We start from the raw sequence: 25,953 nt of genomic DNA, 5'->3' as shown, positions 1-25,953 counted from the left end.
CCAACAGACCTTGCTGAGGACCTTGGAGCAAAGGGTCTTTCTTCACATGTGAATAATTTTGTCTCTCTTTTTGTCTTCCAGCAATGTCTGACTTCCACATCCACCCTCAGAATGCAGTGGTGGAAGAAGGAGGTGTAGCAAGATTCCAGTGCCAGATCCATGGATTGCCTGAGCCAGTCATCCTATGGCATAAGAACAGCATGCCTGTCAACACAGACAACGAAAGGTAAGGCATGTCTAAGCCATGTGCTGCTGGCCTTTCTCCAGGTGGGAAAAGATGGCCAGATTTTCTGTTGCTTCCATGGTTGTACTTGGACACAACTAACCTGGGCTAAGGGTCTTGGCCAGTATTTCTACCATGGAAGACTCTTGTTTAGTGTGTTGTGGCTTTTCTGGTTTGGTTCTCCTTTTGGCCAAACATATTGTAGGAGTACCGGCATTTCCCAGGAGAGGTAGATAAAACTGTCAGCTGATTTTGAAGGGCTTGCACTGATTGTCTCTGATCAACCCTGCTCGAGGTTTATTTTCCAGCATTGAAACCTGCCCAGCAAGCCTCAAAGAGCTGGGTGGCTTTGGCATCCTTCATCCTTCCATGGCTCCATTTTGTGTAACTCTTCTGTTATTCTGAAACAGATCTTTGACTTAGGATCTTGCATATTGGTCCTGGACTCTTGCAAGTGCTGAATTACACTGTGGCTGCTATTCCCAGGTGGACTTCCTCATGTGTGGCAACTGGGGGGCTCTGCAGAGAGCTTCCCACAGCACCCTGAGCTGCCATTTCCTAAACAATCTCCTAAAGAGAAACTCCAGCTGCCTCCCTTCCCAGCCTAGACCTGGAGCAGCACGTCGCCGCTTCCTGTGTTTGACAGGCTGCTCCCTTGGCGCCGGAAACGTTCCCCATCAGGGTTTGATCCCGGCCGGCGCGGGACAGGTGGCAGGAAACGCGTGCCCGCTGCCGGCAGCCCCAGCTGTAGCTCGGGAGCCGCACAACCGGTGCTGGGAGACAATCGCTCACAGCACACCTCCAGCACGGATTGACGGCCCTGCCTTGGGAATAGGCGAAACCAGGAAGGTGTAAATATTTTCTTGAAAGCCCCTATTCTTAAAAATGTCAGTTCTGCAGAAGAATGTGGTTTGGGCTCTTTGGAGGCAGGAGAAAACACGAGGGCTAGAACAATGCCTGACCTTCTCAGAGTGGCAGTGAACTTACAGTAGAAGGACCCAAGAGGCCCAAATCTGCTGTGGAAAACTGCAACTGTCAAGTTTTGTTTTTCCTTGCATTTTTCAGCTGAGTTTTTTTTAGCCCAGCGCAGTGTTGATTTGTTGAACTTGATCTCCTCTGAAGGCTTCTTACTCATACAGGTGCTGAACTGGGGATGTGGTAGAGCAGAGCCACTGATCCGAGGTGGCATCAGCAGAAGTAAGGGGTGGAGAACTGTGCTTGATGCCTTGTGACATCCCAGTGAGATGTTGCAGGACAAGTGAAGTTCCCCTGAAGTCCTTCATGCATCATTGCTCCTTTGCATTTGAGCCCAGGGACACAGCTGTGGTCAAAAATGTGGCAGGGATTTAAATAGGACCAGGACTTCTTTTCTCCAAGGCTGGGGAACTCCAGGACTGAGGAACCCCAGGGCTAAGAAGCCGAGACTTTTCTCCAACCCAGAAAGATCCAAACTGTGCTTGCTCCTGCTGCTTCTCTTCTGGGGAAGGGAGTTTGCCCAAGCCCTGGAGGATGTAGCCTAGGAACTGTTTCCCTACATTTGTGTCATGATTTTGAAGAGATTTGGCTTTTTGTAAGAATAAAGTTATTGGGGAAGTTTTTTATTGTCAGCTCAGTAGATTAATCTCTGACACCAGAGCCTGGGTGATGAGAGTTGCTTCTCTAACTGAATTGGATTTCTGCATTAATCATGCTTGGTGCATTTCTGCGAATAAAGTGTATATAAATTTGTATGCCGAGTCTTGCACTGGGAGGCTTTGAAGGCAGAATAATAGCCTTGGAATTGAATCTTCTAATGCTGTGGGCAGATTGTTAACAAAAATGAAGGCTTCTTGTAGTATAATTCATCCAAAACAATGGGCATTTTAAAGTCCCAGAGAGATTGCAATCAACTTCGGGCCATGTAAAACTGATTGCTGTCATGCTGCCACCGACACAGAGCCACACGTTTGGAACCGGCGCAGGGAGCAGGTTATAGGCACTTAACCATATGCTGATATGGAGAAAGATATTCTTCATCTTCCGGGCGGAAATGGATTATTAACTCATCACACTGTAATGACTTACTATCAGCCAATTTAAACAAGTGGTTGCCAAGCAACCTGTAATGTATGTGTACATATATGTGTGTATGCACGCATGATTTAAATGTGCCTGTGTTTTAAAGATATAAAATATTTATTGCTGTTTACATTTGCCCACTCAATATTTATTTTAAACATACCTTTTCATGCATCTGAGGTTTTAAGGTCATATGGATTTGAGTCCTGCACCTGGAGTGGGGAGCATGGAGCACAGGTTTCTAATGCCTGTCCATGGTCACTGTGCTTCCGCTGATGAGTGGTAATTCCCACATCACAATACTCTAATGTCAGCTGTCTTCACATGCAAATGCACTGCCAGAGCTTTTCCACAGGTTAAATAGGAAGCATCTTTTTTGTAGCCTTCCAACAAAAATCACCATTTCTCAAGGATGCATCAGGAGATAAATTTCTTTTACCACCACCACCACCCCGCCCCGTCCATCCATCCATCCCCGTAAAAGAAGACCAGAGGCTCAAATATCCCCAAAAAAGTAAAAACTGATGCAGAAGCAGGTGTGGGCTGCCTAAAGGGGTGTTGACATCTTGGTGGTATTGGCACCTCTGCACTGAAATGCAGGGAGCCAGTTTGCCTCACCTGGATGGGTGTGCAGCCTGCTGTCACATCGTGTCCTGCTTTGCAAGCTTTTGATTCTATTTTCTCTTCCCACAGGTACACACTGCTTCCCAAGGGGGTTCTCCAGATAACGGGGCTGAGGGCAGAAGACAGTGGGATATTTCACTGCGTTGCCACCAACATTGCCAACGTGAAGTTCAGCCGAGAGGCCCGACTCACCGTGTCAGGTTAGTGCCAGCTACACTGCACTGGTCCTGTCTGCCTTCCTGTCTTCTTCCACTGCTGTTCTGGACCAGGACAGTTTAAGAGAGCTTCAGACTAACACACTGAGAGGCATTCCTCTGTCCAGCCATAACATCTTCCTTGTTCTGCATTGTTAGTTGTTAAGATCCCCTCCAGTGTGGGACATCCCAGACTCCCTGTGGAAATGGAGATTGCATCTTTGGAGATAACAGGCAAGGGAAGTCTCCCCAGGGATGGTTGAGTGGGTGTTTCTGAGTTCTTTCTTACATGCAGCCAAAGGTCTTTCCCCTGAGCTGTGATGCTCCTGTCCCTCATATACACGTAATTGCTGGTACCCAGGAGCTGCAGGCTTTCCAGCATACATCTCACAGCTTCCCATCACCCTCCAAAACACTGCCTGGCCAGTGGTTCTGGAGCAGAGACTTAACACCTGTACCAAGTGTCATATTAGCCTCTGCTGATGGTAAAACAGCAGCACATGTGAAATGGGGTGAAGCTGAGGGAAAAGTGTTGCTGTGTAGGGGAAAGAAAGCAGGTTAACTGGTTCTGAAAGACCTGGGAGCTTTGGGTGCCTGTTACTTATCTGTTTGCTTGATCTATGCAAACAGTAGCCACACAGAGGGAATAAAGAGCAGTAAATTATCAATGTTTTGAAGTTCTTTGTGTCAGTTTAGTGGCTGGAGTTATTATTTCTTGCAGGGCAGAAAGCTCTCATTGTTCTCATCTGACCATCCCTCATTGCAGATGGATATTTTCCAGGTTTCCTGTCCATGAAACATTTGTGATTTTTTCTTCTCCTTAAAGCAGTTGGTTGATGTATATGGGCACCGTGTGTAAGTGTTTGTTGAAGGGTTTGGATCATGCTTCATTGCCTGCACTGCTGTAACTGGCCATTTCCAAGGAAAACTCATTGTACTGGGTTAAACCTCCATGGAAAAGGTTTATACTCTGTGGTGTTTGCTAAGAACACACAAATATCTGTTAGATCAGGACAGCAGGTATGTGTTAGCATGTGAACTCAGGGCTTTGGCACGGCAGCAGAGGCTGTGGTGAGCCACAGAGGTGCACAGGGCATTGCTTTGCTGGTGTGGGTGTTGTGTCAGTAAATACTGAGCTAACGTGAGTGCTGCTGTGCACATGGCATTAGGCATGATGGGGTAAGCAGAATTCTTGAAAATCTTTTGTATCACCTCCCTCTTGTGTCACAGTGAAGGGAATGGTCTCTCTGCTCTTCATGATGGCAGGAGGGCTCCCACTTTTCCCTGCCACGCAGCAGCTTCAGCCATAGCTTCACCCACAGAGAAGCAGCAGGTCTGCCTACCTGAGGTTTCCAATCCAATTCCTCCCTGGCTCGGGAGGAAGGATGGAAAGGGTGAGAATGGGCTCTGGAAGCCTGTGCCCTGCAGGGCACTGCCAAGGCCGGCAGGAGAGGAGGAGGAGGAGCAGCTGCCCGCGGGGAGTGAAGGAGCCTGCTTGCAGCGCTCTCCCTCCTCTGCCTGCCGGTGGTGGCGGGGCTGCCGGCGGTGAGCAGCACGGAGATGTCTTCCAGTCCTGCTGATTGATTATTTTCAAGTGCTTGCTCAGCGGAGCTGCTCCCGAGGGGGCTGCCTGCCTCTCTGCACTGACACCTTTCCAGTGTGAGCTGTGGCTCTCTCTGCTGCTGTCCTTTTGATCAAGATCTGGCAGGCGACGCTCCTATCCCTGCTGGAGTGCCTGTCACTGCTGGCAGTGCTGGGGACCTCCCCATCCTCACTGTGACTGCTGCTGGCTGAGTCCCTGGGGGCCACGGGCATCATTAGAGCCTTTTCCTTTTTCAGAATAAATCCCTGCGCTGCCCTGAACCCTGTTGAGCTCTAGCAGCACTTGCCTGCCAAAAATCCCTCATTTTATCACTCCTTCCTGCCTGACCTTGCATCAAAGACCTGGTCTGATTGAAGAAGGAAACCTCCTCCTTGATGTTGGGACATGGTTGTTCCCTTTTGTGCAGTGCTGGCATGTGACTGCTGTGTCCCAGTCCCTGCTGGCCCTGGAGCTGTCACTGCTGTGGGTGGTGGACTCAGCAGCAGAGCTATGGGCCATTCCATGGCCTTTGCAGGAGAAGGTGAGCAGTGGTGGAAATGCCATTTCCAGAGTTGGACGGCATTTGCCCAAACTCAGGGAGCTGAATCCACACTAAAAAAACTGAATATCTAAGACTCAGAGTAGAAATCAAAGAATGTGATATTTAAATATTTTATTGTCAAAGTAGTGTGTTTCATAAATTCTGCTTTGAGCTTGGCTCCCATTTGCTGATATTCTTGGGTGACCTTGGACAATTCATTTCATTTCTCCATGTTTTGAAATATTGAAATCGCTGTATAATACGCTGATAATACCATATTATTCTAAGCGTGAACATTTAGTATTGTGATTCAGAACAATAAATCTACAAGGGTTTTAAAGGCACTCTGAGGTACTGAGGGGAAGGTATTGTTTTTCAGATCTCTTGGGGTTAACCAGCCGGTCATATGAATTTATTGTGCATTCTGGTTCTCATCAAAAAATCTGCATTTTATGGCTTGCAGTGAAATGCATTTAGTGAGAAATTCAGCTCTTAAGTCACACTGACACGGTGATTTTTCTTGGATTTTGCCCATTTACACACAAGCTCTGAGTTGCTTTATCGGTCCCGGCTTAGCCCCCGTAGGAACAATTAACAAACAAGCTGCTCTGATCTGTGCTTGCCCTTGGACCACTGTGGAATCCCCCTGCTATGCCCTGATTCCAGCCCCTGAGCTGCTGTGAAAGGATAACACTTAAAAGTGCAGGAAGAAATTGTTTTTCTTGGAGAAAAGCCCCTGTAGATAGATTTCTTTCAAACATTGGGAAGTCCGTGTACGGGAGTCATTGTGGTTTGATCCCTATGGCAAAGTCCAGCCAGGGCTGTGCTCCCCAGCCCTCCCTGTGCCCCACTCCTGCTTGGGGCAGATAAGCAGCCCAGTATTTCTCTTTGCAGGTGTACACAGCTTTTTTTGCCAGCAGCTGTAAGATTGATGGAATTCCTTAAACACTGCTTTGAACTCAGCATTTCTGGAGTACAACCCAGCTCTCATCAGAGACGGGGAAGAAGACTAATTTTCAGTGTTCCTTTTTACTGATGGAGAACTGAGAATATCTCTTGCTTCCAGTAAATGGGACCAGGGACTTTTGGCCCAGGGATAAGGCACTTTTTAGGGACTCAGGAGATGTGGGTTCAGCTGTGGTATACATAACACAGGATGGTGTTTTTGTCCCATGCTGTCATTCTGTCTAGTGAAATGTGTTTTCTTTTGCCTTTCTTGTGCCTATCTGGTGTCCAGGGTCCTTGTGCCAGGATTTTGTTCTATTATGGGTCTGTACATCCATCTTGCATGATGGGTTTTATTCTTGCTGCCACTTGGTGCTACTATAGGAATAAAAGGATAATAAAGGATTGTATCATGAGCAGCCAATATGTCACAGTTCTATCAATGCAATGGGATGCATATTCACCCTGCAGGAAAATGGTAGGAAAAAGTGGGGTGCAGTCATCAGAGGAGTTTCCTCTCAGAAAGCTCCTCAGCAGGAGTCAGAGACTGTTGCCTCCATCACTTGTCCTATCACTTGTCTCCATCACATCCAAGACCTTGTCCCAGGCCAGATCTTTTGGAGCAAGTGACACCAGCAGCAAAAGAGGATCCTCACAGAGACAGGCATTGTGGTCTGTATGGATTACTTTGTGGCTTGAAATGCTGAAAGATAAAGCAGCTCCCTCATTTATTTGCATTCCTACTGTCTTTCTTGTTGTGTTTTCCTTATATACCACAAACATCTTCTCTTTGCAGTTCACAGTGCAGTTCCTTCTTTATGCTGCTGATATCTAGGTGTTAACAGGGCTGATTGTGTCTGAATCATTGCTTCAGGGGTTTTCCCCAGGAATAATCAATGCACACTTAAAACATGTTCAGTGTGACTGTCACACAAACACTGTGCTCCTTTTGTTTCCTGTACATCTGAGATTTATTGAGGGTTACACCAGCCACATAATTTAGAATCCTAAATTGAATGGTTTGGATTGGAAGGACCCTTAAAGATCATCTCATTGCACCCCCTGCCATGGACAGGGACACCTTCCACTAGAGCAGGTTGCTCTGAGTCCTGTCCAGCCTGGCCTTGAACACTTCCAGGGATGGAATTCACAACTTCTCTGGGCAACCTGTGCCAGGGCCTCACCCCTCTAACAGGGAACAATCTCTTCCAAGTACCTAACCTAAATTTCTCCTCTTCCAATTTGAACTCATTACTCCTGTCACTACAGCTCCTGATGAAAGAGGATATGTACTTAGAAGGGATGTATTTAGAGGATGCCCAAAGTCCTCGATGTTCCCTTTAAACAAGAGGGAATCAGAAGCATTCTGATGATGGTGCTGTCATTGCAGGCTCCCACTCCACTGTGTACAAGGACCCCATGATTCTTGTGGGCCCGGAGAACCTGACGCTGACCGTGCACCAGACCGCGGTGCTGGAGTGCATCGCCACCGGCAACCCCCGGCCCATCGTCTCCTGGAGCCGCCTCGGTAAGCCCTGGGTCACTGGGATTTCCTCCTCCTCCTCCTCTCCATAGCCATCCTATAGGAAATAGGTAGGTGCCACTGGCTGTTTTATACAACAACTGATTCACCCTCTCCCTTCCCACAGAAGGTAATTGTAGGCTTGAAGTGCTTTTTATCCTCATGTCTACACTTTGTTTTTTCTCTCTGCCAAGATTCTGTTTTCAGCTGTTAGAGAAGTGGGTTGGTTAAACCTGTAGATGTTTCATGAAAGGTGATAATTTTATCTTTTCTCAAGTGACAGCATCTTCTGCTGCTGCATCAAAAACATCACCACTGTTGGCCTAGAGAAGCAAAATCATACACAAACACATCTTTCACATAAAAACAGACTTGAAAGAAATTTTCTGCCTGTTCAGGGAGTTTTAAAACAATTTTAAGGGGGAGAGAGTGTTTAAAGTGTGTCTGAAGCCTTGAAAAAACAAATGCTTGCTGCTGGGGTCCGTGATATGTTTTTAAATCAGCATAGAAACCAGAGACAGTGTCTGATGGCATCATGCAAGTGAGAAGGAGCAAAGGGTTGTGTTTCTCTAAGGTTTATTTTAGGTTCTAACTTTGTGACAATAACTTCGAAACTGTTTTGCTCAGAGCAACACTGCCGTTGCCCTACAGAAACCTGTGCTGAGTGAAGAGCTGATGAATTTTATCTCCCAGAGCTTGTAACTCTGCCTGTGTGCACACTGGGGTTGGGTTCAGCTGGGATTTCCAGAGATCTTGTGGTCCTCGAGGTCACATCAGCTTTGGGATGCTCATCTCCCAGTGTCTCCCAAGGTGGCTGTGAAGCAATAACAGGGATAATTCTGTCTCATGGTGCTGTGCTGGATGTGGGACTCCACCCCCATGGCTCTCCGAGGGTCAGGGTCAGCTCATGGGCAGGGTGACTTCCTGCTCCAGAGCTGCCTGCCAGGGAATGAGGACTTGTATCCAGTATCAATTGCACATTTTTTTCCATGTTTTCCCTCCTTGCATCCTCTAGTGGCTTGTAAAATCAGCCTTTGTATACCACTAACTGGTATTTTTGCCTCCAGAGCCATAAGCATCAGATTGATGCTGTTTTAAAAATTCCCCAGATACTCTGTATCACTGGTTTGGTTCTCTTAGACACAAGACAGCTCTATGTTAGTGCTCAACTATAATAAACTACTTTATAATTGCTTTAATTATAAGTGCTTATTACCTTCTTCAAAACACTTGTCTCTACAGAGCAGTGCAATAATGAAGATGTAATAGCACCCTGTAATGTTTGTCTGGATGGTCTGAGCTCAGCATTGCCTTCCACCAAAAATAAATACCCTCTCCACGCTACTTTGCAGCACAGTGGCAGAGTCAGAACTACTGAATGGGAAAAGATCTTGTTCTTTTCCCTTCCCTTCAGCAGGAATGTTTCCTGTCCAAAGCATCACAAGGTCTCATTTAAGATGACAAGTGATCCTGACAGCGACGCGGTGCACAGGTTCTCTGATGACTTGGAGGGTTTGTCATCTCTTTGTAGCCATTTCGGAAGCACTTTCATGTCTCCTTGTCTGTGTGATCACGGGGAAGGAGAGGGGTTTGTGCTGGACAGGGAGGTCCTCAGAGTGTCTGTCATCTCTGGCTTCCTCCATGTGAAGGTCTTCTTCCTGAAGTTCCTCCTACAGATAACTCACTCAACTTAAGAAAAAAAATCACTTTTAATCCATTTGCAGAAATAAAAAAAATCCACAGCACAAAGTCTTAGAGAGAAGCAGGTGATTTAACAATAGGAATGGCTTAATTTAAGCAAAAAAGAAGTCAATTCTGTGTGAGCATCTTTTTTGCTGTGTAGAAGTAAGGAAGAGCTGTGGCATTGCTGTTGTGCTGGGGCTTTGCGCAGGGCACGTTGCCTTTTTGGAAACTCTCTCTGAGCCCCGTTGCTCACAGTTTTGACATTGTTGTAGCATTTCTTCTGTCAAAAAGGAGCAAAAGAACAATTTTACTTTCACAGCTTTCTGGTACAGGGTAAAGCAATCCATAAACACCATTTGCACTTCTTGCTTTGGCTTTGCTAAAACCTGGCCGGTTTTCAGTGGGAAAAGCAGCTAGCTATATTTTGCTTGAAGGAAATCATTCAAATTCTGGGCCAGTTTTTGAGTGTCACACAATCAATTTTGAATTTAATTTATTTGGGAATATGTTGTAGCCCCTGACCACAAACAGAATTCTCATGTCTTGCCGTGCATGAAATGTCAACATTCATTAGAGAGCAGGCTCTGAGAGAGATGTAAAATCATTAAGGGTTTGTTCAGGGAAGATAGGGCTTTTCCTTTCAGAGCTACGCACTTCAGGCTTGGACCTGTATGTGTGCACAAATGAATATCCTGGGCACTTACTGCAAAGCCTTTTGAATGAACGACGATTTTAATGTATCCTTACCCTTTAACTGACAGGCCACTGAGCTGGCCTCCATAAAAGGTACCAAAGCAGAATAATAAACTATTTAGAGAGATACAGAAAAGTGAGGCAAGAAAGAAAGGACAGTGATTATCTGATAGCGTTATACAGAAGTTGTCAGAAAGGGCCGCACAATGGGAAGGAAATTACTAAAGAGGGAGCCATTCAAGAAGTAAACTATACAACAATTGTAGGAGCCAATTAATTGGTAACTTATTGGACACAGAAGCTTGCAATAGATGGCTGACTGGTTGACAGGAGCACCGTTCACGTAAGTGTTTAGAAATAATAGAGTAAATTTCACCACTTCACATACTGAATAGTCAACTGTTGCAATGTACTCTAAATATGCTAATCCACAGTGCCCAGTGTCCTCAGGAGCAGGAGACCCATGTGTCTAAAAAGTGGAAGGCTACTATGACACAATACAAAGAATTCACAAAAGACCTAAATGATCAACATTAGAAAGTTGTTACTTTCTTTCTACTTGCTACTTATAAAAGAAAGGCGTTCGTGTTGTTGCATATTCATATCGCCTGGCACGTTTTAAGGGGCTCTGTAATTGGTGCTGGTGTGCCAATCACTCAGCAGGCGGAGAGTGGGCTCCAGAAAGCATCACACACACCTTGGAAAAATAAATAATGTGGCTCCCAAACTGCAAGCATCCTTCATCCAGACTTCAGCCCCATGGGGAACCTGGAAGTACCTAAAGGGGCCTAAAGGAAGGCTGGAGGGGGACTTTTTGCACTGGTGTGCAGTGACAGGACAAGGTGGGAATGGCTTTAAGCTGAAAGAGGGTAGATTTAGATTGGGTGCTAGGAAGAAATTCTTCCCTGTGAGGGTGGGGAGGCCCTGGTGCAGGTTCCCCAGAGAAGCTGTGACTGCCTCACCTCTGGAAGTGTCCAAGGCCAGGTTGGATGGGGCTTGGAGCAACCTGGGATAGTGGAATGTGTCTCTGCCCATGGAAGAGGGATTGGAATGAGATGATCTTTATGGTCCCTTCTAAACCAAACCATCCTGTGATTCAGTGAAGTCTCTACTTGTCTATAGCCAGAGCATCTTTTGGGAACCTCTCCCATTTGGAGAATGGTCTCCTTTATTAATGAGAGGTCACTCTGCTCTTCACAAGAGCTGAACCTCCCCCTTTTGTCCTCATCAGCTGAGGGATCGAAAGAGAAAATCTGTCAGGCATTTCCCTCCAGACTGGATTCTTTTCAGCCCTCAGATTTTCTGCTTTTGACTTCTTTAAAAGAAGTAGAAGGTCATGTTAAATGAGCAGTGGTTTCAAGCCTGCCTGGGTCCTGACAGCTTCAGGAACTGAGCAAGTGTTGGGTTTTGCAGTCTTTCAGATCTCCTCCATGAAGAGATGACTTTGTGGTGGCAGGTGATGCAAGGAAGGTGGATTTGCAGGGTTTGGACTGCCTGATCCAAACTATTCTTCAGGTCTCCGTATAAAGAAAACAGGGTTAAAATAAATAGCAACCTTTGCAAAGCAGGTGTGAGACATCAGTCCCTCAGCACAGGGGTTCTGCAAAATGCTGAGCTTTCAGGATGCAAGAATTTCTTGTGTAAACACTCTGTATTATTTATATGCGTTGTCAGTGTTGCTAAGTTGGATGATATATTAGCTGAAGACCTTCTAGCTGACTGCAGGATGGCTCAGGCTGAGTGAGGCATAGTAGAGTGAGAAGGATGGAACGGACTGGGAAAGTAGAGATGTTTCTGTAGAAGCCCTTTTCAGTGCTTTTGGAAAGGGAGGAGTTGAGTGAGAGGTGTCTGAGATGATCAGGCACAGTGATCTTTTTTGGCTGTTAGAGGTGGCCAAACTGACCCAAATGGCAGATCCACCAAGGCGTCTGAGCTTGGAGGGCTTTGTTCTCCAGGAAAATGAAAGATGTTTGGACAGGAGATGTTTTCTCAGACCACCAGACTTCTAATAGCTGGAGTTAGAGAGATAATTGAGGGCATACTGATGCTGGTATTTGGACTGAGGGGGGAGCACCTGCTGTGGGCTGTCTTTGCATGCTTAAATGATGGAGCACGTTATAAATAATACAGTAAAACTGCTGACATTCAAGTCACATTTCCGTGGTATTTCTCAAGGCAGTGATGTGATGAAGGATCCAGGTACGACCACTTTGTGTTTTTCACTGGTCCCACCCCTCCCTCAAGAGAGAGATTTGATTTTTACACCTATTGTAATACAGATTTCCAAAAGGTCTAATTTAAAAGATGAAATCAAGTTCAATTTGGATTTAATTCAGACCTCTTTACACTTCAGTTCAAATGCTGTTTGGAAGGAATGGTTCTTTGTTATTGCTCATTAAATGTGGGACAGGTCGTGTTTCACTGTCCTTTTTATGGCTAAACCATTTACTGCGGTGGTGGCTTGGCCAGCAGTGTGATCCTTTAATGACATTGTTTTTCTCTCTCTAAAAGACCCAAGCATTTTTCTTTGCGATGCAGATAATGAAGAAGTCTGGCATTTCCTGTCTAATGAAGCAATAAAACCTTTAAGCTTCAAAATTTCCTGAAAAGCAATATATGCAGAGCATGGCAGGAGATAGGTTTGGAAAGTGCTTTTGTAGCTCTCAGCCCATGCTTTGCCCATGTTTCCTAGCAGGATGCTGCCTGAAATCTGAAATAGGATCCTTCACTCCTATGGTTGGATTGGGTTTGCATGACAAGGATTTGGTAGTGTGGGGGCTACAGGGATGGACTTCGTGAGGAGTTGCTGTGAACTTCCTCATATCCAATGGAGCCAATTCCACCCAGCCTCAGGATGGGCTCACCACTGCCCAAGGCCAAGCCCATCAGCAGTGGTGGTAGCACCTCTGGGATAACGAATTTAAGAAGGGAAAAAAGTTAGTGCACAAGAGCAAACTGCAGCTGGAGAGAGGAGTGAGAACATGTGAGAGGAACAGCCCTGCAGACCCCAAGGTCAGGGCAGAAGGAGGATCAGGAGCTGCTCCCAGCACCAGAGCAGAGATTCCTCTGCAGGCTGGGGTGCAGCCTGTGGTGGGGCAGCTGTGTCACTGCAGCCCATGGAGTTCCACAGGTAAGCAGAGATCCATCTGCAGTCCGTGTAGAAGGAGTTTTCCCAATCTCTTCCAGAACCTGTTTGTTATGAATGACCCAAATTCTCTAATATTTATTATTATGCAAAGCATGATATTAAATCCAAAACATGTGATTTCAGGGTAACTTTTAGCTAGCCCTGCATGCTGTGTGTGTTGAAGTGTAAGTTCCTGGCAAGATTATAGCACACTTTGGAGCACAAGACCTGGCTCTTCTACTGTAGTGGAGCACATGAGTATGGAAGTCTCAGGGGGAGGTCAGGTGGGAACATCACCAGGGCTGGTTCTTTCTTCTCTGGTTTCTGTAGGTTCTTTAAACTCCGTGAGCAAACCTGAGGGAACTGAATTCCTGATTCCTTTCTGATGAAAATATGCTCCCTTTAACTGCTCCTCTAGTAAAACTCCTCCCCTGCCTTGCCCCTCTGCTCAGACACCCTGACATGTCCTAGGCCTGATTTAGAGCTGCCTTTGTCAGACAGTGTCTTAAAACACAAATCAATGAAACAATAGAAAGCAATAGCCTGATACTAATGAAACACATTGTAATTAGAGCTGGTTGGGAATTTTCCAGAGAAACCAGAATAAAAGTGAATTCCCTGATACTGAACTATTTCACGTGCCTCATATCCAGCACTCAGGGTGGGGGCAGCCCCTTTCAGTTGCCCTTCCAAGCCAGAGTAAATGAGATCTAACCACCAGCTGAGAAACCAGCTCCTCAGGCTTGAGCTAGTGTATGTTCAAGGGCTAAGGAATTACAAATCCAGTGTTCTCTTATTTTTAAAAGCCACAAAAATTTATCAAGGGTTATCAGGTAAAGTGGTGTAACTTCTGGGTCAGGTAATCTGCAGGTCATAAATTGCTGGTGGTTGGGAAAGTGCATCAGGGAGGCAGTGCAGTAGGTTAGGTGGACTTCTTCCTGAAGCCTTTCTGTTGGAAATGGGCTATTGAGCTGATTGCATCCCTGCTGATTCTAATGCAAGAACCCAGGCAATGACTGAGGGAACCTGATTTAGCTTGGTTTAACCATTCTGTTGAACTGTGTTCTGGGTGCTTTATTTCAATCTGAACATGTGGTTGAAAGTTTTCACTTTTCCTGTGGTATTATTTTGGGTTTTTAAGCAGCAACAAAGAGGGATTTGGGATTTAGCATCAGCTAAATCCCATTAACTTTACTTGGCAAATGGCAGTAGCAGAACATGGCACCATCCATAAGTACTTAGACTGGATCTCACTGAGGGCTGTGCCTCGGAGAACCTGCCCAAAGGTCCAGCATGTGACTCTTGTCCTTCTCCCCTTCTTTCAGATGGCCGCCCGATTGGCGTGGAGGGGATCCAGGTGCTGGGCACAGGAAACCTGATGATCTCAGACCTCACGGTGCAGCATTCCGGCATCTACGTGTGCGCCGCCAACAAACCCGGCACGCGCGTGCGCCGCACCGCACAGGGCAGCCTCGTGGTGCAAGGTGAGCCCCTGGGACCCTGAGGGCTTGGGCTGGACAGGTGCTGACTTCACTTCTCTGGTGGTACCAGACAAAGAACTTCTTTTCCAGACATGTGGTTTCCCAAGTGGGTGTGAGTCTGTGTCCCACACAGGTGAGTCACAACCAGGTATGGTTCAACTGAGGCATCAGCTGTATGGCCTACAGTGATTTCTCACCCCATCACAGGCTTTGTCTTAGCAGACACTGCTTGTTACTTGTTACCATACTAGTACATCTCAGCAGAAAGCCTGAATTGATCAGCCAAATTTGTCTCATGGTCCTTAGTGGTATAAGGACATGGTCTCTGTTCTTATACTGGACACCTCTGAATGACAGATATGACTCCTGCAGTGGTATGCAGCAGTGGATGCCACTCACAGAGTATTGCTTTTCAACTGAAATGGCACACCACTAAGTCTAAAACCATTTCCAAAAAGCCTGTGAGGCTGTTTCATGTAGCAGTTGACACTATGTCTAAGCCAGTTGCCAGGACCTAGTGAAGCACCCTTTGGGGACTGTGGCCATGGGATGCAGGTTGCTCCTCTTCCTGCAGCAACTGTCCTGAAATGCTACTTGTAAAGGGCAGTTCAGCTCAAAATAGAGATCAGCACTAGGGAAAGCACACAAATCCCTACCACATGCTCCCTGCGACCAGTCTCCATGGTGAGGGGAGCCAGGCAAGCATTTGAGGAGGCAAACCCAGCTGGCAGTGTGCTCTGAATGGCAGCAATCCGCCCCTGATTACGGGCACTCACCTCCTCTTCAAGCTAGTCCACTTAAAGCATCTCACGCTCTCATCAGTTCACTCATTAACTATTGACTGATGATATCCTGAATCTAAAATTACACACCTCCTGCCGGAGCTGCTAATTGAACCTTTCTGCTGCTGATGGGGAAAGTGCCCTGCTCCAGCCCTGATGCTCAACCTGCTCCAGCCCTGATGTCACCCAACAGATCGCAGGAGTTCCAGGCAGGGATCCTGCCAGCCATGGAGGAGCAATGTAGGAAGGGCTGCCTGTGCCTTCTGAGCCCCAAGTGCTGATCAGACAATGAGACAAGGTGAAAACTCATTGTTTCTATTGCTCTTGGATTTCTGGGTGAGCAGTGCAATGAGGGGACCTCCCAGGTGGCGCAGCTATGAATCCCCTTATTAACAAACATCAACCCCAGCATTAAGAGCAACCTCTCTGTACTGATACAAACCCTTCAGAGCTGCTGCAGGACAGCTCTGCACATGGTGCATGTAGGAGAGGTCTCCTAAGTCGAAATGCCACGATGTCCAGGAGGCAGGGAGACAGATCCAAAACAAAGCTGATGCAGAATTACTGTGGATTTTCTTCTGGCAAGACAAGACAAGAATTTGTCCCTAAAATGTCACTCACGGGGCCATTGGAGCCCAGTCTTTCTATGGAAGCAGGATCCTCCTGCATTCAGCATCAGCAGAGAAGCTGGCAGTGGTGTGGAGAAATGTGGCCAGTGTGTCCTTGGAGTAGCTCTTAGACAGGACCTGCAGTGTCCAGAACCCCAGCCTGTATTGCCCATTCTAAAAATGCTTCATGGTTTTTTAGGGGAACATTCCCCAAGCAGGGCAGGGGCAGACCCTGGCCAGGCAGCTGAGCTCATCCCAGGTTCGCTCACCCTCCCTGTGGAAGCAGTTTTTCCTGCCTCTGCATCTCATTTTGCCTGAATTTTCCAGCTGAGAGGTACAAATGATTGCTGTTCAGGTTCGTCTGGGAAGAAAACACTGATAATGACTGACATGGGAGACTGTGGGTTTTATCTTTGTCAAGATGTCAGCGATGCAAATTACATCCGTAAAGAGAAGAAAAGCAAAGAGCGGGCTATCAAAAGCCTGGTTGGAGAGGAAGTTAGCAGAGGGCTAGAACAATACAGAATCCTCAAAGCACACCAGGCCAGGTACTTGCTGCCTTTATGCAGGGGCCCTTGAAGTGCCTGGAGGCACAAATTAACTCGCTCCAGTCTTTTGAAGGCGGGACGTTTTATAGGTGGGAAACTGGAGGAGAAAGGGCGATGTTTCCTGTTGTAAGGCGAGGAGTTAGCGGGAGGCTGGAACTGAGACCACTGAGTCCTCCCTCCTGCTGCCAGCGGTGGTCCTTGTCCCATCCAGCAGCTGCATGGGCAGAGGTGTCCCAGCACAGGGCTCTGCTCTTCCTCCAGCAGTAATGTCCTTTCCATTGCAGGTTTCCCTTCAGATAATCTAACACCATTTTATTATCTTCCTGGGAATTCTTCCTCCCTCCAGAGGATAAGGCTCAATCCCCCACTCCTTCCCTCCCTGCCCTCCCTTGGCTATTTAGGCTCCTTTGATCTCTTTTGTAAGGTTCTCACACAAGAAAGTTTCCATTTTCCCTTCAGATCCCAGCGCAGCCATTTGAATATTGCTTTGTGCTGGGCTTCGAATGAAAGTCTCACGGGGGGAGTTGTCGAAGGGCCGAATGCGGCGCCGACTGAAACCGAGGGTGTGCGTGTGAGTGAGGCGAGGGAAGAGCAGGCTTCAGTGGCAAGGGAAAAAATCTATCAAAGCACTTTCCCTCTACCTCCTGTGCAATCTTTTGTGCTTTATTATGTGTTTGGTGTCATAACAAACTGATGGGCTGTGAATGGCCAGATGGTCACCAGTGTTCTCCACTCCACGCTTCATTTCCTCCTGAAAGCTATGCAGAAAAATGAGATCCCATCTCATAAATGAGGGCCCATCTTAAGGACATGGGTTTGAAGGCTCTGCTGACAATGCCTGCCTTGTTTGCCTTGCTTGCTGTTGGCAGGACTGGGCAGCGCTCCTTGGTCCAGCAGTTCCGGCCACCGCTGCGCTTTCTGATGTTTCTTCCATCGTTCCTGCTTGCTGGCATCACAAACCTTGGCTGGGGCTGGAATTCATGCAGTTGCTGTGGTTTAGGCTTGGCTCTGTGGTACTTGGTTTGTCCTCGAGTTTAGCCTTGAATTCATTTTGCAAACCAGCTTCAATATGTGCTGTGTGAGTCAGAGTCACCCAAAGAGCAGTTCCATTCCTGTCCACAATTTTCTTCTCAAGAAAAGCCACCACAAGGGGACAGGTGGATATTCAAATCTTGTCTGTCAGGATGCTGGAGTGAACTGGGGTGTCTGATCCCTGTGGACCATTCTTCCAGGACCACACTTGTGAATAACATGGGAACATACCCTGCTGCTGTGGAGCACCAGCCTGCACCTTGCTGGGACAAGAATTTCATGAGGGATGAAAGGCAGGCTCCATGGTAGCCCCCCTGAGTGTTCTCTGCCTGCTTTCCAGGGGACATGAGCACAGTTTCCATCTTTGGCCATTGCAGTCCCATCACTGCTACTGTAAGTTACTCAAGTAAACATCTGAGTATCCTCTAGAGTGAATAGAGAGAAGCCAAGTGAGAAGCAGTTGTCTTAAATCTCCTGTCACCATTTGCTGTGCTTGAGTGACTTCCCCGTTGACCTGACTTCTCCTTTATACCCTTATTGTGGGTGCCAGTAGCCTAATTTATGAGGTTTTGTTGTTTCCATGTTATTCTTTCTTCTCTTCACCCCAGCCTCCTTCCCTGACCTTGCCACTCTGTCCACTTGAGAATTAATGACACTTCCTACTGAGATGCAAGAGGCACACATTGGTCTGGCACCAGAGCATTGGCTGTGAGTGCTCTCTCAAACTTAGGATCTTCTCAGTGATCCTTGGGACCTTCTGTGAGCGATCAGGCACTGCCATAAGCACTACACCACAACCTCATAGCAAGGACAGCAAAGTTCCCTGATACCTTGGGGGACACACTGGTTGCTGGTCCCTGCTGACATGTCCCAAAAGGGGTCTCCTGTTAGAAGCTGCTGTTGCAGTGCATCTTCATGCTATCACAGTTTGCTGAGCACAGTAAAAGCTATTGAATCACTTTGTTAATAATTCTGGGGATAGTATTAACTGTTACTGCTTTTTGATGCCAATGTCATGCCTTTAAATATTCATTAAAACTGCATGATCCTCTCCCTCCTGTTAAGTCCTGAATAATCAACGCTCTGGTTTCTTCATATTTCACAAGCCAGGGCTGGATCCTGCCCACTCCTCCTTGCCAGGTTTGAATCCTCTGCTCTTAACAGTGATCTCCATTAGTATCTTTATTAAATCTTAATGGAGGACTGAAAAATGCATCCTCTGGCTGCCTGCATTGGTCTTTTGGCATGTAGTGTGGAAGGCGCAGAGGTGTTCAGGCTACTGCACCTCCATGCAGGGTGAGATGGGCCCTGACAAGATGCTCTGTTAATTATGAGTAATGAGGAGGGTGAAGGGCTGGCAGTGGGCAGAGCTTGGCTGAAGACAAGGCTGGCAGTCGGCAGGGTTGGCTTCTGCTCTTTCCCCACTAACCCAGGCAAACTCTTGGATCCTGTTGAAATTGTTTGGAAGGGCAGGGGAGAGGACCTAGGAGAGGAGAGGAGATGGTTTTCTGCCCAGGAAAGGAACCATTTGCTCTGAGGCCACACATGAGCAGTCGCCTGAGGGCACCTTCCTCGGGGCACTGGTTATGAACAGAGGTTGGGTGCATCTTGGTCCAGGTAGCAGAGGGACACCCACTCAATCCATGTCCTTTAAACTCCATCTGTTTCCAGAGCATGTTCTCTGACTCCATCAGTTTCTGTTTTGACCTGGGCCATTTTTGCACTACAACTTTACACTGTTGAGACCTCAACAGGACAGAGCAATGTCTGGGGAAAGCCAGGAAGAGCAGGAACAGTGGAAGGGCAATCTGTGTCTCGTAGGGAGGGATGCCATGGAACAGGGGACAGCTTGGCACAGCAGAGGTGGGATCCTGCTCCCCAGAGAGTTTAAGCAAGTTAAGCAGGGGCTGGGGTTGTGTTTAGCAAGGCAGCAAAGAGGAGGGATGGCAGAGGGGAGCAGGGACCCGAGCAACCCGCGGGCCATGGCACCAAGCAGTGTGACTGGCACCGAGCCAGCGGCCGCAGCTGCACGTTCGTTACCCCGAGTCACACACGACCCCGCTCCAATTACCGCCTCTTGACACGGGCTAATAAGGGAGGATAAGGAGAGCCGGTGGTTCCAGAAGGCTTATGCCGGATGCTTCTTTCCATATTTCAACTTTGTTTCTGCTGGAACAAACGGCGGGTTTGAGATTTGATGAAGCGAGGGGGAGGCAGAGGCAAAGAGCCAAGAGGATCTTTAATGAAGCTGCAGCGAGGAGCTGGAAGGTGGCTGTGCCCTTCCTTGGCATCGTGGGTTTGCACCTGCGAGTGCTGCGGGTGCAGCTCGGGAGCCCAGATGAAAGCAGGGAGGTGCACAGCCACTTGCAAAATAATTGCTCCTGCAAAACTGCGCCAGCACAAAGCGGAGGGCGGGAGGCTGAGGAAAATCAAGTCTCTAATGCTCTCACTGTACACCACAAAGGGGCCATTCATGGCAGGGATGAGGGGTTTTTCCCCTGTTTATCCTTGCTTCCAACTTTTATTGAACCCATCCTGAATTTTGTTTTAATCTGTAAGTCTAGAGCAAAAACAGAAGGTAAGTAAAAGGGCAAGAGATTGATTGGCACATGGGGAAGTTTAGCAGGAGGTTCTGGAAGTACGTGTCCATTGGGTTGCTGTGATCAGGTTCATTAGTGGAGCTGAGCGCTGACAGCGGTGGCCAGACAATAAACTCTGCTGGCAGATACCCTTTGCCAGTAACGTAAGTCAAACCTGCCATGCTCCACTTCCTTCTGATTATTAAAAATGAAGGAGGGTGCTCCTTCAAGGGGGATGGGCTCTGTGATGAATTCCTCTGTCTTTCTGCTTGGAGGACTTAGAATCTGGACTTTTATTCTCACACAAGCACCTGTCTGTCTTCCTGCTTGGAGGACTTAGAATCTGGACTTTTACTCTCACACAAGCACCTGTCCCTGCAGTTTGGCTGTGTTACAGCAGTGGCCATGTTCTTCCTTACTGGCACACAGCTGAGAAAGACCTTTATCCCCTCAAGATGCTGCAGGAAACCCCAAGGGGTGTTTTGGCCATGCTCAACTCTTGCATCCCCACCTGCAGCCTGGCCACTCCTCAGTGTATTTTGCTAGACCAGTTTGCTCTCTTCTCCAATCCCTATATCTCTGCTTGTGGCACAGCCACCAGCCTCATGCTTAGAAAGTGCCAGTGAGTGGCTTTGAACATGTCTCCCTCAATGATCTTTCTTTTGTCAAAAAAATTTAATGTCAGCCATCCGTTATGTGATGTTAGTCAGTAAATTTATTATGGGTCTGTGCCTCTTATCTGTTTGTCTTCATTGTGTCTGCTGCTGGTTCCACCTGATTTTAGGTTTCAGTAGCAACATGCAGTATATTTATCACTTTGCCCTTTGAAGCAGAACTGCTTGAATAATCTCACCTATTTGACAGTGTCTGTCAGGCCCTGCTTTCTGTAGGCTGATACGCTGGTTTATTCTGATAAATGATTTTAAATCTAATTTGAGCTGCTGGAAGGAAGAGATCGCTTTCCATTTAAAAATGTTTCTGCCAAAGGTGAAGACATTTGGTGACAAGGTGAGCAGCTGTTACAGGCATGGTGTAGTCTTCTGCAAGGCTTGGCAGGATTGCAGAAGCCCCAGGCTGAAGATCTGGAATAAAAAAGGTTCCCTAATCTTCTGCTGACAGGAAAAGTTGGCAGGAAATCTGATATTTACTGGGGAGAGAACACCCTGCCAGATTGCTGTATGATATCCATACATTTCTTTCCGTTTCAAGCAGTTTGCTAATACCATTCAGGTCCTTTGGACACAGCCAGGATGTTGCTCAAGCTCTGCCATTGAGGAAACAGCCCATTTCTCCAGCTGCAGCACTGGGGGTGCTTTCCATGGGAGACCAGGGAGAGGTGAAGGGGCTTAAACCTTGGTCCTGTTTGCCTGAACCCCACAGGACTCATCTTGGCTTTCCATCACTTCTGATTTGGCCTTCAGGCACCTCCTGTGAAGCTATGACTGCCAGGGTGGGCAACCAAAAGGCAGCTTTGCATTATTTACAGACACACCATCCAAACCAGAGTTGTCTGCTGCCTGTGCTGTGGGTTGGCCAAATATTCCACATTCCCAGGTAGACAAGACTTATTGACGAGGTGTTTTTTTGTACAGGATAAAGTGGGATCATCATAACTTTTCTCACCCTCTTTCTCCTTTCTCCTCTCAGCCCCAGCAGAGTTTGTGCAGCATCCCCAGTCCATTTCCAGACCTGTGGGGACTACTGCCATCTTCACATGCGTGGCCCAAGGGGAACCCCCTCCCCAGATCACATGGCTGAGGAACGGGCAGATCCTGGAGACCAGTGACCACATCAAGCTGAAGAATAACAACAGGTAGGTCCTGGTGCACTGGGCTCTGCACTGCTGTGGAAATGGGAGTGGCAGAGATGTTGGATTTCCTTCTGCATAGCAAAGAGTTGATGAAAAGGTGGCAGTGTTCTGAAGCAGTTCTGGGGATTCAGCTTGGGCTTTGATAAACTGAAACACTGCTCCGGTCCTGCTGGCTGCACCTTATAGCCTTACAGTTTGGTGCTCCATGATTTTTTATGTGTTGATGCAGGAACCCAGGAAAAGTTTCTGTTTTGTCTTGGTCATCATCTGTGTGTGTCTGGAAGGGCTAAATGTTGTACCTGTAGCTGACAGGGACCACATAGACTCCTCAGTGGAGGAACTGTGCTTTAACACTGGAACATTGACCTGCCTGGGTGTGCAAATGCAAATACAGTAGAAATAATATTTGTGTGGAGCCTGACTTTCACTAAACTTTAGCCTTTTATCTCACCAGGGAAGAGTGAGTACTCTAAGTACTAAATAACTGCATTTTCCTGGGAAGGGAGGGGATGTTTGTACTGAGGAAATGATGCACTTAGTGTGAAAATTACCAGTCAACAATGTAGTTTCTATGGAAATAGCATGAAAAAAATATACTACAAAATAATAGCACCTGTGTTGTAAACCTGATGTATTGGTAGAGGTTTGTACTCTGTGGTGTCATAGAGCTGCTCTCTATATTAACAAATGTGTCTCAGGAAAGCAACTACCCAGCCTCACTGGAGGGTCTGGACCTTCAGTTTAGACAGTTGGGAAGTGCTGTGCAGGCACCATGGCTTGTTCCTCAGGGGACAAGAGTGAGTTTATTTTTTCTGAGTGTCTGTATAATGTGGCTTTTTGTTTTCTCATTTGAAGGGTTTTAAAGCTTTGTTATGTGAGTGATGGAAGGATGTGTGATACAAGAAGGGTAAGTTGTGAGTGGTAATAAAACCATCTCAATCAGAGGAGGTTTTCTCCAAACTGGAATTTTTAGAGCTTCAGAAAACTTTGTGCACACACAGATGACAGTTCAGGCCTGTGGTCTTCTAGTTCATGGCATGGCTTTCTGAGGCATGTTTGCCCTTAATGGTATGAACAGAGCAGAAGGGGTAGGAGGGAACTTAGTGCATCCCTTTTTGTTGATGAGGAAGTGAAGCTAAAAGTGATGAAGTCCAAGTGGTCATTAAATCCATGGCAAAACTGACACTGAATCCAGCTTTGTGTCTTGCCCAGATGTTTTCCCTGTGAAATCATTCCTCTTCACTTGAGGAGAGCAGGGGTCAGGTCTTTGGTCATGGTCACGTCTCCTGGCCAGGTCCCTGTGCCTGGAGCTGTGCTACCCATGCCCATGAACTGCAACTCAGTGAACATCTCTGTAATCGTTTTCTTATGGGAGTCATTTAATGCAATTTAGCATCGGACTTTTCCACAGCGAGCTGAACGATCAGATTTCAGCATCTGGCACAGGCTGAGGGAGCTCAGCCCGTTCCTGGGGCTCAGCTGACACGTGGCATCTTCTCAAGCTATAGTAACACGATTGTAAAGCTGAGCCCTCAGGCCGCTGTACTCAACAGTGCTGAACTTTTGTTGTCTTTCACAGTAGTCTTGGTCGACTCCAACCTCCAGCTCCAGGCAAGTGGCCATGCCTGGTGGTTTCCAAAGCTGTCAGTCTGTAAAATGCCCTCACTGGTGCAGCAGGGCTGGGAGTGCCATGGCGTGGAGGAGACACATCAATGGATGATTTTTTACCTGAGCTTTTTCAAGTTTGCCCTTTGTTCTACTCTCATGGGCAGGACTAAGTGCTGTAACCCACTTAGTTCCAGGCGGAATCAGTTTGTGGTTATGTCTTGGATTTATCAGTCTATTGCGCTTGGAAAATATTTGTCTGTGTAAAGATGGATCTCAAATATACTAGTAACGAAGCTACTAAACTACACTATGAGCTTTTTAATTAGATTACATGGTTTCCTACAAAATTCATTTGGATTAAAACTCTGCTTAATATTGTCATAGAGGCCCGAATGTCCCCTAAGGGATTTTTAGGGGAAAAAAAGGAGTAAATCATCCCAAAACATATCATGTGCTAATTGATTGCAAAATGTGTCATTGGGAGCAACTTCATTTTTGTAAACTAACACAGCCAAAAGCAAGGTTATTCTTCTGCAGAAGATGGTGTGTCTGAGATATTGCTCTACTCCTGCAAGCTTGAGGCCCTGTGGGCAGCAGCACAAACCCACAGCCAGTGGATCTGTTGCTTCCCAAAGCTGTGAAGGGCTCTTTTGCATCTGCCTCACCCCACACTGTCTCTCATATGCAGTAACTGCATATCCAAGGAGAGCAAACCCCACAAGGTGAGGGGACTCCAGAAACCCTTCATTGCTGGGATGCAGCTTCAGGACTGGATTCACTGGACATTGGATGTGACTGCTGGTAAACATCAGACATTCACTTGCCAGGCTTTCAGCACAGTAAAATCAGCCTCACAGGCTGCATCCAATAAGTATCTCATCTCTCGTGGTCCCTCAGATGTGAATTCCCATCACCTGATGTGTTGATGGTTTCTGGGCACATTAGCATTAAAGATCAGCCTTCTGCTGTGCCCTCTCCAGAGGTGGTTGTTATGTTTTGAAAATGCCAGCTGTGTGGGAACAAAATAGCCAATCGATGATTAGCAAAAAATCAAAAGCAGTTCTGGGATAGCAGATAATTGTTAATGAAAAATGCATGAAGGCTCAGGCATAGGGAATTGTGGTCTTTTCCATTAAAAGCTGTGAATAAAAATGACTGAAGGAGCTGACGATGGGGCTGCCTTGCCACGCAGCCCCTGGGCTGGGGATGCAGCTGATTGCTGTCAAGGTGATGCTGTGCTGAGCCAAGCTCTCCAAGGGAGAAGCTGATGGAGCCTTTTGGCCTTTGGTGGAGCCATCCCTGTGTCCTGCAGTGGCAGAGTTTGTCCCTCTGTGCTGATCAGAGATGCCCATGTTGCTCCTGGAGTGATTCTGATAGATCATGATCCAAATGCCTGAGCGGTATAAAGGGAATTTCTAGCAAAATTCCTACCCAGCATCACCAGCCCATCCCAGAAGTGGAGTACTGCTGCAGAAGGAAAGTGTGGTTACTGGCCAAGTTGGACTTGCGTAAAATTATTTTACACACAGGCTTGTGTAAAATTATGTTTCTAGGTTATTACTTCAACATTTACAAGGAAGCATGAAATAGCCCCGAAATTACCACTGTGAAAGGTTTATTGCTTTTCTTCCTTTGACCTAATCAGGTTCAGGGGGGTAATTTTCAGCCTGGAAGTGTATCACTCTATGGGGTTTATATTGCCATAATAGCAAGGAACAAAGGCCAACATCTTCAGAGAAGGCAGGCTCTCTAAATATTGATTTTCCAAGAAGATTATATTTACAAATTGTAATTAAGGGACTTCATTTGTTCCACCGGAAAAAGGCTTTGTTAGAATTTGGGCTCAGGTGGCATTCGCTCTGCTCGGTGACCTTTGTAAATTCCTCCTCACTGGTTTGCACTTGGTTTAGTGCTCTGGAAATGTCTCACTTCCAGGGCAATGAATGTTCAAGACTCATCAGGGGAAATATTCCTTTGTAAATAAACATCAGGCAACTTTGCTTTTCTTGCAGTTCTCATGCTGTTAAATCCCAGTGCTGAAACAGAGAGGGATCTTCAAGTACAAACATCCCAGCACCTGGGACCTGACAGCCCTTCTGGTACCAAACCCAGGGAAACCAGAGCCTGTCATTCACAATGTGGCTTTTTTCTGTAAAACCTACATTAGCTGGGCATGGAAAGGTGCAGATGGGTTTGTATATCCCTTCATGGTGCCCATTCCCTACAAATACTTCAATTTGTACGGTTTTGGACCACTTAAGGGAGGACAGGCAAGCCTGCAGTTCCTTATGCTGTGAGTTTGAGGACAATTCT

General features: G+C 46.9%; 1 protein-coding gene across 1 annotated transcript in view; it reads left to right on the top strand.

The window, feature by feature from the left end:
- The window catches only part of IGDCC3 (immunoglobulin superfamily DCC subclass member 3), a 95,826-nt gene that overhangs the window by 56,832 nt on the left and 13,041 nt on the right, over positions 1-25,953 (top strand). The window contains exons 3-7 of the mRNA XM_021552600.4: positions 82-226; positions 2,975-3,105; positions 7,558-7,695; positions 14,518-14,676; positions 21,870-22,035. Of these exons, the coding sequence (XP_021408275.2) occupies positions 82-226; positions 2,975-3,105; positions 7,558-7,695; positions 14,518-14,676; positions 21,870-22,035 (739 nt within the window). The remainder of the gene's footprint in view (positions 1-81; positions 227-2,974; positions 3,106-7,557; positions 7,696-14,517; positions 14,677-21,869; positions 22,036-25,953) is intronic.

Source organism: Lonchura striata, chromosome 10, assembly GCF_050655825.1.
Source record: "Lonchura striata isolate lonStrDom1 chromosome 10, ASM5065582v1, whole genome shotgun sequence".
Taxonomy (NCBI): domain Eukaryota; kingdom Metazoa; phylum Chordata; class Aves; order Passeriformes; family Estrildidae; genus Lonchura; species Lonchura striata.
The sequence above is the reverse complement of the archived record's forward strand: the minus strand, read 5'-3'. Positions and strand labels throughout refer to the sequence as shown.